Below are 16309 nucleotides of genomic sequence, written 5' to 3' on the forward strand. Positions count from 1 at the left end.
GCGCTTTCACAGAGGTCTTTTGGTCTTTCCTATATAAAGGGTGCCACATGGGCAGGAGAGTAGGTAAATAACTCCTGGTGTGGTGTAGTCGACATAATGTCTCGGTCTGTACAAGGTACCGTTGGGAAGGAGGATATTCATTGATTCATGTATCCATTTACATTGTGGGCAGCGGCCACACCTAAATGTGCCTCTTGTGTCATGTACGGTATAGGGTTTAGAACAAAAGTGGCTCAAGACTAATTGGTCCTTGAGCAATGGAGCTTTCCTGTAAACCATTTGTGGTTTGGGCCTTTGGATTGTTTAGAAGTATTAGAGAGAACATTGTCTCTGGATAAGTTCAGACCTTTCTGGTAAGCTTTTCTTAGTATTTTCTTCAAGTAGCCCCGTTGGGAAAGTCTTTCCTATAGAGCTTGTGCCTCTATGTTAAATATTTTGTCCGTGGAGGGGTTGCATCTGAGGCGTAGATATTGGTTAAAAAGGATACTCCTAACCAGTGATTTTGGATGGGAACTTGTCAGTTGTAACAAGATCCGCGAACAGTTGAATACTTGGGTTTAATGATAGTTGAGGGAAATAGCTGGATCTGGGTTTTCTCAAGAGAGGGTTGGTTTGATCAGTTGTAGGTGTCTCAGTTGTTGGAAGTGTAAAGTCAGGTTCATTTTTCGTGAGTAGTTGCATAAGGTCCCTGAGGACTCTGAAGTCTTCCATCTTTAGATCCTTGCAGGTATGTACTGTACTGGTAAAGGTATCTTCCTTGACAGGGTCGTAAATACATTTTAGCAGTAAATTGCGAGCGAATAGGTTGATGTCTTTTATGACTTTGAGTTTGTTGTAATCGGTAGGGGTACAAAAAGAAAAGGCCCATTATCAGAACTTCGCATTCTGCTTCTGGGAGTTGGTATTATGATAGATTTACAATTCCTAAATTTCTGGATTCTTGTTGGTTTTAAGGTCAGACTGATCCATTGAGCTTTGTTTGGGGATTTGGGAGTGAATCTGAGGGTGTAGTTGTCCTAAAAAAGACTTCTGAGTTTTTTGGATGGATCGTTAATTGATGGGTAAGGGGGATGGGATTAGTAATAGGACACAACTAGTTGATGGCAGAGATGGGGGTTTGAGGGGAGAGGGAGAGAGGTTGTGGAAGATCTGGAGGGTTTGGACGTAAGATAATAGGTGAGTATCTGGTGATGTTTGGGAGTCTATATCAAATGGTCTTGGGTTCTCAGTGGGGCTTGGAGAAGAGTGAGTAGTTAGTGATAATACTGCCAGAAGAGATGGATAGTGAGGTGGGCTGGATAGGGGGAGGCCAAGATTGGTGGGAGGGTATCTAGGTAGGGGGACTGGTAGGGTGGTGGATTCCACTAGGGATCTAGTGGGAACAAAGGGTAAGTCTGGAAGGGGCCTGGGTTGGGTTGACGGTTCTTCTAACAAATTGGGTGATTGCAAAAGGGGTGTTCTTTTGGGTTCTGTGGTGAGCTCATGGTGGTCACTCTTGTATCTCTTTTTACCTTTGGTGCATGATTCCGGAAAAAGAGAAGGTTTAAAGGACATGGGTGTGTGAGGATGAGGAGGGGCTGGTATAGGAGCCTGAGTGGGGGGTACAGTGGAGGGAATGGGGGATGGGGGTACTGGGTTGGGGGCAAGTGGGGGAGGGGGGTAAGGGGAGGATTGCGGTTGGTGAGGCTGGGTGGGAGGTTGGGTGGTAGTTGTGGAGGGATTCCACTTGTAAGCTCTTTTGTTGATTAAGGACCATTTGTCACGTTGCAGATTTTTATCTTCATTACCTCCTTATTTGAACTCACACAGAACGTCAATGGCCCCCCACACATTGCTGGACATCCTTTAGACCTAGTATTTTCAAAACTCTGCAACCTCACACTTGACAAATCACCTTTTCCCTTTTCTGATCACAACCTTATAACCTTCAACCTATGGAACTCTTGCCCCACTTTGCCACATCCCAGACCTGGTTAATGGCAGAGAGATATCTGTAACCTTGACCACAACCTTTTCTCAAACTGCCTTGCGGCCCTAACCCCCACTCTCCCCAAAATCATCTCCTCAGATGTATCTGCCCCCCCAGTTAAACCACTCTCTTTCCTTGGCTCTAGATAAAGTTGCCCCTGCCCCTTTCTGCTACACCTGCCCTGCAAACCCCCAACCCTGGTACAACAATCACACTAAGATTGTTACTGCAGCTGAGCGCAAGTGGAGAAAATCTGGCCTCAGCGCTGACTCCATGGACTACAAAGCCAAGCTACAAAGCTTTAACACTGAACTCCCTGTCACCAAGCAAAATTTTTCTCCGCTATCATTTCCTCTCAAGCTTCCAACCCACACAAATTCTTCTCAACAATTGACTCCCTCCTAAACCCCACACCTGCTCCCCCCACAACAAACTTCTTGGCCCAAGACATAGCCACCTACTTTAGAGATAAAATTGACAAAATCAGACATGATGTCTCTGCTCCCCGAGCCACTCCAACCATACCCACCCCATCCACCTGTAAATCATCACTGGCCTCCCTCAGCCCTGTTACAGTGGTCAAAGTCTCCTCTCTTCTCTCAACATCTCCATCTACTACATGTCCGCTTGACCTAATTCCCTCTGATCTACTCTGTGCCCATTCCTCCACCCTGGCCTCTGCCCTAACCGAACTACTCAACCTCTGCCTTTCTACCGGTATATACCCCTCCGCTTTCAAACATGCCATAATTCTCCTTATCCTGAAGAAACCCTCAATGGACCCCTCCCTACCCTCTAACTACCGCCCTATCCCCCTCCTTCCATTAGTCTCTAAACTTCTTGAATGCCTTGAATTGACCCTCTCCAGTCTGGTTTTCAAGCTGCCCATTCCACTGAAACAGCCCTTACTAACGTGGCCAATGACCTCATTAGAGCTCAAGGCAACTTTTACCTCCTTCTCCTTGATCTTTCTTCCGCTTTTGACACTGTTGATCACCCCCTTCTAATACAAATCACGCGCTCCATTGGTATCAGTGACACTGTTCTCTCTTGGTTTGCTTCCTATCTGTCTGACCGCTCCTTTCAAGTTTCTTTCAATGGTAACTTCTCCTGTCCCACTCTCTTCCTTGTTGGTGTTCCCCAAGGGTCAGTCTTTGGACCGGTTCTTTATTCCCTGTCCACCCCTGACTTGTCTCATTCAGTCCTGGATAAGGTCTTATGCTGCCTGTCAGCCATATCATCATGGACATCTGACAGATTTTTAAAACTAAACCTGGATAAAACAAAACTCATCATCATCCCCCCTCAAATTCAAAATCTCCTCCTGACATATTTTTACCTGTTAACAGCACTGGTTTTTGGCCCTCCCCTCAGGCACGTTGTCGTGGCGTCACCTTTGACTCTTCCCTCTCATTTACCCCTCCATATTCAGAACATTTCCAGGTCCTGTCACTTTCATCTACGCAACATCTCCGAAATCTGCCTCTACCTTTCCCCAGAGACAACAAAACTCCTTGTACATGCTCTTATCATCTCTCATCTGGACTACTGTAACCTCCTCCTCCCTGGTATTCCACTAACCTGACTCTCTCCTCTACAATCTATTATGAATGCTGCAGCCAGACTCATCCATCCTTCCCGCCCATCCTCTTCCGCTGCATCTTTTTGCAGTTCTCTACACTGGCTTCCATTTCACTTTAGAATTAAATTCAAGCTCCCGTGATTTGCCTTCAAATCCCTCCACAGTTCTTGTCCCTCTTACATTTCTGACCTGGTAAAAAAAAATTCCCCAAGCCGCTCTCTCTGTTCCCCCAATGACCTTCAACTGACTTCCTCACTCATAAGCTCATCACATGCATGGCTACAAGACTTTTCTACAGCTGCCCTGATTCTCTGGAACAGTCTTCCCCGTCCTATTCGGCTTGCTCCTACTTTCTGCTCATTTAAATAAGCACTCAAAACCCATTTTTTCAAACCCGTCTTCTTCCGTCACTTCTTTCCACCACTACATATCTTCCCTCCTATTGTGTGTTTATTCCCCCACCTACTAGATTGTAAGCTCTTCGGGGCAGGGTCCTCTCCTCCTTTGTCACTGTCTGTATTTGTTTGTCATTTACAACCCCTTTAATTTAATGTTTAGCGCTGCGTAATATGTTGGCGCTATATGAATCCTGTTTAATAATAATATTAATATTAATGATAATAATTGTGCCCTTGCTGCTTCTCAAGTTGATCCAGAACCTCCCTTTGTTTGTGAAAACGGGGTTCTCTATCATGACTCTCAAGAAATTTGGCATCCAGTAGTACCTAAACATTTACAGACACACTTTACCTGATTCAATCATGAAAGCTTAGGACACTTAGGAAAACAAAGATTATTGGAGGTCCTCAAGGAAAAGTTCTATTTGGAAAAAATGAGACAGTGCAAGACATTGTTCAATCTTGTATCATTTGTGCTCAGATGAATCCCAAATCAAAAAGAACAAAAACCTCCTTTGCAAAGAGTCTCAACTGCTGATGGTCCATGGCCAACGTTGCAAATTGATTACATACGACCATTGCCTGTGGGAAAACATGGTTTGAGATATGTTTTAGTAGTGGTTAATGTTTTTTCAAAATGGGTTGAAATTTTACCTGTCAGAAAAGATGATGCAATCACAACAGCAAAAGCACTCATGAATAATGTATTTACTACATGGAGTTTTCCTTCAGAGTTGACATGTGATTGGGGATCTCATTTTACAGGAAAAGTTATGCAGGCCATGTGTTCCATCATGGGTATTCATCAACAATTTCATTTTTCATATTATCCGCAGTCTGCTGGTATAGTGGAACGAATGAATAGAACAGTAAAAAACAGAATTGCTAAAATTTTGTTGGACAAAGCCAATACTTGGGTAGATACAATTCCTTTCATCCTGATGAGTATTAGAAGCACTACTTCTTATGCTACTCAATACACTCTATTTGAATTATTGACAGTAAGAAAGATATCCCTAGTGTTTCCAGATGAAAACATTTTTGTCCACTCCCCAAAAAGATGCAATCTTAAAAACTAAATGGTTACAACTACTTCAGGAAAACCTGAATGCAATTTTGCCACATGCGGCTTCGCGTATGCAAAAGATTATACCACCCCATTCTTCAAAGTTGGTAAAGGAGCAATGGTTATGGTTAAAACATTCAAAAAAAACTGGGCCGTGGCAAAGTAATTGGGAAGGGCCTTTTGAAATACTTGATTTTAAAAGACAAGTGATGATAAAAGTAAAAAGACCACTTGAATCAGTTAAAAATGTACAAAGGCAACAGGAAATGTGGGTACATGTGGATCAATGTAATTTGTATGTACCAAAATAAGGATACTGCTTTTCTTTTACAGGAATAACTTCAATGTTCAACCTAAATGATGATCACAACATTAAAAGAAGTCGTTTCAGTGGAAAAGATATAAGAAGCATTGTTTTTAGGAACAGTATTTTTGTGTGGGTGATATCATTATCAATAACTACTTTATTATTGCTAATTTTTCAAAATCCTGAATTAAATAACATAAAGCACAAGGTTGAGTTAACTTCTAAAGAAGAAGATAATTTCCTCAGGAAAAGACTTTGTATTAATATATTTCGAAACAATGAGATTGATACTTCTAATGATACTATTGGACATTTTTGTATGGGTATAGAAATTAAGTGGATTAACTCCCTTAGGTATTTTGGGCAGTTTACCTAATTATTTTGTTTTTGTTAAGAAACACATTGATTTATGAGTAAATAAATGGTTATGATGTAATCAAGGTGTATGCTATGGTATTTCTCTAATTCCAATAGCTGGAAAAGAACAACTTTTTGTTCCAGTTAAAGTTTTGGGAGTTCCAGTTAGTAATACGATTTATTATGAATTACGATACAATAACTGTGATTGACGAACAAAGATCAGGATTAGAACTAGAGATAAGCGAATCAAAGCTGAGGAAGTGGAATTCGATCTGAATTTCAGGAAAAATTTGATTCGCAACAAATTCGAATTTCCTCGTGATTTGTGGTAACAAATCGCAATTTTTCCTATAATGGCGGCTACACGTTTGAGGACATGGGGCAAGGAACTCTGGGGAGGCAGGATGACCCATAATGCAATGCATGCAGCCAATCAGCAGCAAGCCAGCCCTGTGAAGTCACAGCCCTATAAATAGCCTCAGCCATCTTGGATTAAGACATTTTACAGCATTCTGAGTGCAGGGAGAGACGTGTGCAGGCACTAGGGAGAGTGTTAGGAAAAACCTCATTGTGAGAAAAAAACTCAAAAAACGATTTATAAGTGCAGGGAAAGGATAGGGAGGAATCATTTCACAGCATCTTAGTGCAGGGAGAGACGTCAGAAGATGCTGGGGACAGTGCAAGAAAAGCAATTTTCAAGTGCAGGGAAAGATTATTTGGGGATCCAAATAGCCATTATACAGCTCTGTCATTCCAGCAATTTATATATCCAGAAAAATATATATGCAGTTCACTGTTGCAGTTATTTTTGGTGAAAGCGTTTAGGGGCCTATTTCAGTACAAAAAGAAAAATATATACGCACTTCACTGTTGCAGTTATTTGTGGTGAAAGCGTTTAGTGGCGTATTTGAGTACAAAAAGAAAAATATATACGCAGTTCACTGTTGCAGTTATTTGTGGTGAAAGCGTTTAGTGGCGTATTTGAGTACAAAAAGAAAAATATATACGCAGTTCACTGTTGCAGTTATTTGTGGTGAAACATTTAGTGACGTATTTGAGTACAAAAAGAAAAATATATACGCAGTTCACTGTTGTAGGTATTTGTGATAAAAGTGTTTAGTGGCCTATTTCTGTACAAAAATAAAAATATATTTGTCCCTTTTAGGTACGTGTGAAATTGCTTTTAATTTATTTAGTTCAAGTAAAAGTTTGTCAGACAGAAAAGTGGCAGGCCATGCACAGAGGAGTGGCAGAGGTCTAAATGTTTCTGGCGCAGGCAGAGGTCGCAGCAGAGTGAGGAGGCGTGTCAGCAGGAGTCGCAGCGAGAGGCCTGAGCTCCCGGTGTCATCTAGCGGTTGTGTCTTGACCAGCAACAAAGCAATTCTTGATTGGTTAACTCGGTCATCCACTTTATCCCAAGTGGCATCAGACACCCCCAGCCAACAGTCGGTGGGTTCATCAGACACAACCCTTAGTTGGCATAGCCCAGGAGCAGACCCTGTGCCCTCACCTGTCCTCAACCTGCCTCTGTCCTTTGCTGGTCCCTCAGCCACAGAAGTATTGTATGCTGTGGGCTCAGCTCCACTATACAGCGAGGATGAGCTAGTACAGGACAGCCAGCAGCTACTGCCCAGCCAAGATCTGGAGGAGACATCCGCCGCTTCCTCCGCTAGGCAGGCAAGTAGTGATGAGGAGAGTGGCGTGGGAGGTGGTGTTGCGAGCGGTCAGGCTCCTGACCCAGAGACTGTTGGGAGCCGGGTGAAGAAGGGGCTTCATCATCATCAGGAGAAGAGGGTGGCAGCTTGCCCGTGAGGCAGTGGCTGAGCCAACAAGGTGGTAGCATGGCTGGTAGTCAGCAGGGTGGCAGTAGTGGGAGGTTGGGAGCCAAATGTGTCCCGGGGTAGACCACCTGCTTGCAGCCTACCTGCCCGGGAAGTAGTAGTGAAGGGGTTCACGGAGGCAGCGGCGGTAGCAGTCAGTCAATGCGGAGTGTTGGGGGGAAAATCACCTACTCGGCGGTGTGGCAGTTTTTTGTTAAGCCACCGGAGGAGGTTACCATGGCCATATGTAGAATATGTGGGCAGAAGGTGAAGCGTGGCCAGGGTGTCAATGTTGGCACCACAGCCCTGCGTCAACATATGCAGCGTCACCATAAAGTGGCCCGGGAGAACAGTGGCTCCGATGTGGTGGTCCAGCCTGCCGCAGCAACCGCTGCATTACCCAGTTGCACGCACCGGCTTTCAGGCAGTCAGGGCTCCACCACCTCAGCCGAAGGTAGCTGTATGTCATTTCCATCTTCTGCTGGTCCAGATGGTCCTGCTCCTCCTCCTCCTACTCCTCGTCAGTCATTCCGTCAGCAATCGATCACCGAAGCGATTGCCAAGAGACAACACTATGCATGCACTCATCCAACGGCGCAGAAGCTGAATGTGCTCCTGTCTAAGTTGCTGGTGCGGCAGTCCCTCCCTTTCCAAGTGGTGGACTCTGCACCTTTTACAGAACTGATGGCTTGTGCCGAGCAGAGGTGGAGAGTCCCAAGCTGTCATTTTATTGTGAAACAGGCAGTACCAGCCCTGCACAGATATGTAGAATAGAAGCTGGGCCAGTCCTTGAGTCTGTCCGTGTCTGCCAAAGTGCACAGCAGCACCGGTGTGTGGAGCTGTATCTACGGTCAGGGACAATACATGTCCTTTACGGCCCAATGGGTGAATGTGATTACTGCACAGCCACACCAGCAACTTGGCCAGGTGACACCGCTTCCGCCTCCACGTTCTCACGCCACTGGTCCTGCGACAACATCCGCCTCTGCCTCCTCATCTTCAACTGTGTCCTCCACTGCAGGGACAATACACAGTGCCCCTCCAGCATACCACATGTGCAGGGCACTGCGGTGTCACGATGTTCTGCACCTGGTTTGCCTGGGCGAACGGAGTCACACAGGAGAGGAACTGCTCCGTGTGATTCATCAAGAAATTGAATCATGGCTTTCTCTGTGACAACTTAAAATCAGAACCATGGTGACCGACAACGGGAAGAACATTGTGTCTGCGCTGCCTCAAGGAAGGCTGAGCCATGCAACCTGCATGGCACACGTCTTCAATCTGGTTGTCAAGCGGTTCCTGAAGTCTTTCACCCATCTGCAAGACATCAAAAAAAAGTCCAGGAAACTTTGCATGCACTTCAGGCACTCATACACCGCAAAGCACACCCTCCTTGAGCTGCAGCAGCAGAACGGCATCCCCCAACATGGGCTGATATGCAACGTTTCCACCCGTTGGAATTTCACCATCTATATGTTGGACCGACTATACGAACAGAGAAAGGCCATCAACGAATTCTTGATGATCCAAGCGGATAGGAGTACTCCCATGTGTAACTTCGATGTCAGCCAGTGGCAGCTCATGCGTGACACCTGCCGTTTGCTCAGGTCCTTTGAGGAGGCCACGTTATTTGTCAGTCACCAGGACTATGGGATGAACAACGTCATTCCACTGCTTCATGTCCTGGAACAGATGCTGGTAAATCTGGCTGGTCAGGAGACTGGAGATGTGGCCCCTAGATCTCACGGTCACATGAGCCCTGATGTTGATGCTGCTGCCACCTCCAGACTCTGTCATTGTGCCACTCTTTAGCCTCCTGATGCTGCCGCCAGCTTCAGACTCTGTCATTGTGCCACTCTGTGGCCAGTTATCCCTGTGGTAAATTTTATGACACCTCCTGCTCTGAACCCAAAAACCAAGAAAGAATTGTTTATCATTCATGTTTTCATATTCAAACTTTATGTTCCGCTAGAATTGAAAATGTTCAAACTCCTTATGAATTAATGACACAAGTTAAGAAGAAAGTTTGTTTTCAATTAATGACAAAAGAAAGAGTACAATTTTTCCTTTCAGCATGTGTACATTTACAAGAACTTGATAGAGGACTATATTTTGTTTAAGGGAATAAAATAACAATTTCTTTGCAAGGAATTAGAAATAATGTAACTTCCTTTGATACAAATAATGTGAGTGTCCTTCCTATTCGATTTATTATACCTTTAATTAGTATATTTCCTTGAAAGGGAAGGACTAAGGAAATTGAAAAATATAAGGGTTTATTGAATACATTAATGGAACAATTAAAGGAAGCTGATATAATTTTTAGGCATCATCAAGCTGAACTTGAAAAGAACACGAGTGGTCAACAATGTTGGGTGTTTCTTGGTGGGGAAAATTTAGGAAATCTTTTAGTGTATGGTCAAAATCATCAGTAACGTATGCAATCTATTCTGTTAAAGTAAATTTATAATTTTACTTATTATTGTTATTGTTTGCATAGTTATCAAATATATCTTTTTGTAAAGATTAAAAGATTTTATGGTTTAGTTAAAGTTGAAATAGGGAAAGGGAAAGAAACACTATGGTAATTTTTTAGAAGAAAGAAAACTCATGCATATTTCTAATCTAGCCTCTATAGAAGCAGCTGAGCAGACTAATCAATTATCTTTCCATGATCTGTGAACAAATGTGATACGAATGTGATACAATTGACTAATGTATGAGATAGGTTAGGATAAATATGATAAAGAAAGCATTTCCTTTCATAATAAAAGGGGGGCATGTTAGAAATTATCATATATTAAAGTTAGAGTGTGTATGTAAAAGGTCATGGAATGGTAATTGGATAGCTGTATAGGGCATAGGAACTTAGGGCTCTAGTTTCTAAAGGTAACAAAGATCAATGAGAAAGAGCAGTGTAAAGTCTGTTTATTCCTTATGTTTTCAATAACATGGACGTAAGAGAGCATGATGCAATCTATATCCAATGTATGTTATGGGAAGCTTTTGTATAAAAGAAGCTACTCTTCAGGCTGAGGGTAGAGATTACACTATCGTATTCTCTCACAAACGGATCCAGAACATCAAGCAGGTCATATCTCATGTTTTCTTTTTATTTACTTTGTGAACTTGCTTACCATTTTGTATTTTTGTTTGCCTTTGAATAAATACCTTTTAATTAATGACAGAAGACATTTCCTGCACACATGCTTTATTCATTGCAATCTTTCTTCTGAGGGAAGATACTATTTTCTTCAGTCATGCCCAGTGGAGCAAGAATATTGGGATAGGGTTTTCCAATTGATTTCGAAAGTGTTACCAAGCTCCCTTTCGTCCAACCAAAAATGGGCTCTCCTAAGTAAAATTGATATGCCTTTATCGAAATATACAAAAAAAACTACTAAAAATGTATTTATATATTAGCAGACATAATTACATTTGCTAAAGCCTGGAAATCTCCCAACAGCTCTATGGCCCAGCTGTCTCTGAAACTTAACTGAATAACTGGAGACTACAATAAGTCCCCCATGTTGGGAAGAGGCTATCTGTCCAAAACAAAATAGCAGAAAGATATGCAGTGATTTCTAATTATTGTGTTTAAGTGGATGTCACATCACTGATTCTCCAATGTGAGTGCAGATTTTTTTCACCTATGCCAGTTAGTTTAACTAATACAGGATCATGATCTGAACAATATGTAGTGAGGATATGTGCAGTAGATGTGCATAAGATACATGATCAATCCTCCCATATTGTTTATAAGGGGCTGAGTAGTGAGTCACTCACTGAAAGGTTCTTTTCCCTCCATGCATCCATGAGGTCAAACTGATGTAAGAGAGAAGTTCATTTCGAACTCTGGGTGAATGTTTGTAGGTTGACAAAGAAAGCTTGTCCAATAACTGATCTAGAGCTAAATTAGTTTCTCCCATCAATATTAGGAGCCTTCAAAATGAGGGGCCAGTTTGTTAAGCATTTCATTAAAAAAAGTGTATTGACTGTACTAATGTGGGGGCATAACAGACTAGTATGAAAGACTGATTCTCCCAGTAAACCCACTACCAGAATATATATGCCCTCTGAGTTTTTATATTCACTTTTTAAAGAAAAGGAAACATTTCTCGAGATACATAAGGCTATACTTTTTTTTTGCGTTCACTATGAAAACTAATGGCAACCTTTTACGTAAATACTTGGAATAAGAGGTGGTAGAAAAATATGTCTCTTGAATGCCCAGAACATCAACCCCTAAGGAATGATAGTATTGAAAGGCCTTGACTCTTTTTACTGGAGAGTTGAGGCCTTGTGCGTTGTGTTAAGAAGCTCAAAACCTGATCAATTCCAGACATCAGAAATCAAATACGAAATACCATTGAATAAAACCATTGCAGTAGTCACACCTGGACTAGAACTGTATCCGAGACATATTGCAGTAATACAAAGAATCCCCACCGGAGGAGCCAGGGAACCGAATGAAGGGGTGAGGGTAACCAGAAAAGTAAGGGAAATGCCTCCACGACTCTAAAAAAAAAAACAATTTGGAAAAAGAAGAGTTTAGAAATCTGATCAAAAAGGGAGCCAGGTACACAAAATTAGGTCATGTTTACCTCCTCCCAACCTCATAAATTTGATACAAAAAGCAAATAACAATCAGCATGTATTTGACATAACAGTCACCCTTTAGATTTTGATGCTGATTCATATTCAATATGGACCGTGTTTAAAAATAGTAGTGAAAAAACAAACATTAGCCACATCATATAGATTATAAAACAAAATTTGAGCCGAGCAGAATAAAAGGATACGAGGGGGTGCTGAGAAGTTCCTGTCTTTGCCCAGAAAGAAGAGAGCCAGGGTTATGAAATAACAGATTTGTTCAACATATTCGCCTCTGAGACTGATGCACTTGGTACAGCGTAGTTGCAGCTTTTCTCGACCATTCAAATAAAGTCCTTTGGTTGGGCCGCAAACCAGCTCTCAGGAGCATCCTTGTGGTGCCATTCCTTGACTTTTCCTTGGTTTCAGGATCATAGATGTGGAGCTAGGTTTCATCCTCAGTCACTAACCTAGCCAAAAAGTCCTGTGCAGCTTCAAAATTGGCCAAAGCGGCATTGGATGCTTCAACTCATTCCATCTTCTGATCACTGTTCAAACATTTGGGCACCCACTTCGCTGCGCATGTCTAGGATAGTGGTGATAACAAACCCAACACGCTCCTGTGAGATGTCAAATATCTGAGCTATCTTTTTTGCGGATATTCGCCTGTCCTCAATAATCAGCTCATTACCCCAACGGCCCAGGTCAAAGTGAATGGTTTATTGTCCAGATCCTTCTCCATTAGTAATGGCACATGACAGGAATGCCTCTTATCTCCCCTTTTATTCATACTGGTCTTGGAACTTTTTTTGAGGCATGTCAAGGCAAACCCTAATATCCACGGGATTGATGTGCAAAATCAGGTGCATAAAGTGGCGGCTTATGCAGGCGATCCCCTGTTTTTTGTTTCATCTCCTAGGCTCTCTCTGCCCAATCTACTTACCGAGATTAGTAGGTAATCAGTGTTATCTAAATATAAAATGAATCTACAGAAATCGGAGGCACTGTCCATCACATTATCTGATAGGATAGTGGAGTCACTGACACCGTATTTTCCCTTTCAATGGGCGAAATCCACCATAAAATATCTGGGAACTAAGATCCCTAGAGAATTGTCCTCGGTGGTTATCTTGAATTTTCTGCCCCTATTAAATACGGTGAGGAGGGACTTACAGCAGTGGAAATAACATGCATTCTCCTGGTTCGGTAGATGCAACATATTGAAAATGAACATTATGCCGCGTCTACTATACTTGCTCCAAACCCTCCCGGTCCATATCCCACAACAAGTACTATATAAGTTTAGGCAGGAATTTCTCCGCTTTGTCTGGGGGGTGAAAACGCCCGTATTGGGCGACGGATTTTACGGTTGCCTAAGGTGGGTGGAGGTATTGCCTTTCCCGACCCTCTACTGTACCAACAAGCAGTACATGTGGGGTGCTTGATAGACTGGTGCAGGAATGGCGGTCTCAAACCTTGGGTAGCGCTTGAGGGAGTGATTTCTGGTACCCCATTGCCGGGGGCTGTGTGGTTCCCACCAAACACACTTTTTACTATTCTCAAGCTACCTCTAAAAGGAACAACTCTACGTATTGTGCAGAAGTATTTCGAATTTCTGGAGTGAGTACCTACCCCTCCCCTTTATCTCCTATCTTGGGGCATCCAGGGTTTCAACCTGGCATAACTGACCCCAGGTTCCGTTCCTGGAGGGAACAGGGAATTTTTAGGGCATCACATTTTTTGAGGGGTACGGAATGGACAAATATTTCTGATCTGTCAGCTGCTCGCAATCTTCCAGAGTTGGATGTCTGGCGTAGTTTACAATTGCATCATTTTCTCCGCTCTCTCCCACTACCATCCAATTTTGTCGTCCTTTGTCACAAGTGGAAGTAGTATATGTGGCCATGGGCCCCGTTCGGGGAACTCTCTCTAGTGCTTATCAGCTGCTGTTGACAGACCTCACCCCCTCATCTTTACCATTTTTAAATAAATGAGAATGCGACCCTAATACTACATTCTCCCCAGAACAACGGGAATGCATTTTTTACACGGGCCACAAGGCTGCTCTTAGCAACTCTTATCAGAAATTGAATTTTAAATTACTCACACGGTGGTACAGAGTACCAACGGTACTAGCTAAAATGTATCCGAGAGTGGATGATCGATGCTGACGTTGTGAAGCTGCAGCTGGTAGTCTACTCCACATATTCTGGGAATGCACAATATTGGTACCTTTCTGGTCAGGGGTGGCAGTGGTTATCTAGGAATTGACAGAAGTGGATATACGCAAAAGACATGAGCTAGCCCTTTTACATTTGAATGATTGGTGTAAAAAGAAATACCACAACGTATCTCTGCTTAAGCATCTTTTAAATGCTGCTAAAGCCTGCATTCCTTCACTATGGAAGCAGTCTTCTCCCCCCACCTTGTCGCACTGGTTTAGAAGGGTGAACGAGATGGATATGACAATGGAAGATCTTGTTACCGCTCGTGATGGGAGATCCGATAAATTTTGTAAAACCTGGTTTTATTGGATAAAATAAACCACTACCTAGGCGTATCTTTCAGTACAAAGCGAGGCTGATATTGCTGATAATATATTTTGATAACTTGAACTTGTCGTTCTATGATCCCAATCACACTATATTTGGCCAGTATTTAGTCAGGCCGGCAATTCCATGTCCCCCCTCCCCCCCATCTCTCTATCCCTCTCTTTCCTTGTTTTGTCTAAATTATGGAAATTATCAGTGATCAGTCATTTCAAATATAGCCTGTTAGCAATATGCATGTTACGATGGGAATGATGTTTTTTTTGGATGATTGTATGACTCAATGTTCAAATATTGTATATTTGTCTGTTCACTGAATTAAAAAAAAATTATAAAAAAAAAAAAAGTCAGCTCAATGACAGCATTGCAGGTTGCTGGGTCAGTTGAGGTTGGGGGGCGCCCACTGCAGGGCTCATCTTCAACCGTCAAATACCAAGTCTTGAAACGAGATATCCAGGTTTTGACAGTGCTGTAGGAACGACACTTCTCCCCCAGTGTTTGTGACATCTCAGTGTGAATGTCCTTTGCTGTCTTTCCCTGGAGAAACCAAAACTTCATGACGGCCCGTAAGTCCAACGACTTGAAACTTGCTTGTGCCTCTGGCACCACAACTTCTCACTAAAAGAAAGAACAGTTTTAGGAATCGCAAGGACCTCATATTTGCATGGTTACATACTATGATATTAGGCTGTCATATGCCCCCATACTCATTTTTCTAATTCATCTGGAAGGGGGGAAAGCCAGGAACTTCTCAGCACCCCTTGTATAAAAACAATTCCACCGGCAGAAACCAGGTTTTAGGTGGTAAAGATAATGCTTCTTAATTTAGAACTAATAACCTGTGGAAAAATTGCCCCTGAAGGTAAAACCTTGGAGAATAGCAGAATTTACACTTATCTCCACCGTTTCTACTGGTGGCCCAACCTCCGTAAGGATGTTACAGACTATGTCCATGCCTGTGCTGTCAATGCTCAGACCAAGTCATCTACCTGTGCCCCAGCAGGACCACTTCTTCCTCTGCCTATTCCCAAGGAGCCTTGGCTGTACCCTCATTTGGGTGGTTGTGGATAGCTTTTTCAAAATTACCCATTTTGTACCCCTACCTGCTTTTGGGCTTCAACCTCAGACCACCTAAAGCAGTAAGTTTCTTGTTACAAGAAGTTTGCTGATCGGTATCGCCGTAAGGCGCCTCTTCTTCAACCCGAGGACAAAGTCTGGCTCTCCACAAGGAATATTCGTTGCAAGATGCCTTCTCTGAAGTTTGCTCCACGTTTCATGGGATCTTTTGTCATTTCTGTCAAGGTTAACCTGGTCTGCCACCCAATGCTTTCCATGTGTCTCTGCTTAAACCATTGGTCCTGAATCATTTTTCTCGTCCCTCTCCATTGGCCATGACTGCACCTGATTCTTCTCAGGAATATGAAGTCCCTCAAATTTTGGATTCCAAAATCTCCCACAAGAAGACTATGTACCTGATAAGGTTGAAAGGTTTTGGTCCAGAGGAAAGATTGTGGGTTCCAGCTGCAGATGTGTCTGCTCCTTTTCTTGGCAAAATGTGCCAGCTTTGCTTCCCTCTGAAACCTGGTAAGGTTTTATCAGTTTTACCCAGCCTGCAGGACAATCAGAAAATAGCCTTTTAATCATCCCTGGCCATTTAGCTAGCTC

The 16309-nt window shown here is 42.9% G+C and overlaps 1 protein-coding gene across 4 annotated transcripts in view; it reads left to right on the forward strand.

The window, feature by feature from the left end:
* The window catches only part of ARID4B (AT-rich interaction domain 4B), a 420630-nt gene extending 412377 nt beyond the window's left edge, over window positions 1-8253 (forward strand). The window contains exon 23 of one of the 4 annotated variants that reach the window (XM_072409207.1): window positions 5349-8252. In XM_072409207.1, the coding sequence (XP_072265308.1) occupies window positions 5349-5698 (350 nt within the window). In that variant the 3' untranslated portion in view covers window positions 5699-8252. Of the gene's footprint in view, window positions 1-5348 lie in introns of all 4 variants that reach the window. The other 3 variants (XM_072409204.1, XM_072409205.1, XM_072409208.1) reach the window with 3 other exon arrangements.
* Window positions 8254-16309: the final 8056 nt, after the last annotated feature.

The sequence above is a fragment of the Pyxicephalus adspersus genome, chromosome 4 (genome assembly GCF_032062135.1).
Source record: "Pyxicephalus adspersus chromosome 4, UCB_Pads_2.0, whole genome shotgun sequence".
Taxonomy (NCBI): Eukaryota; Metazoa; Chordata; class Amphibia; order Anura; family Pyxicephalidae; genus Pyxicephalus; species Pyxicephalus adspersus.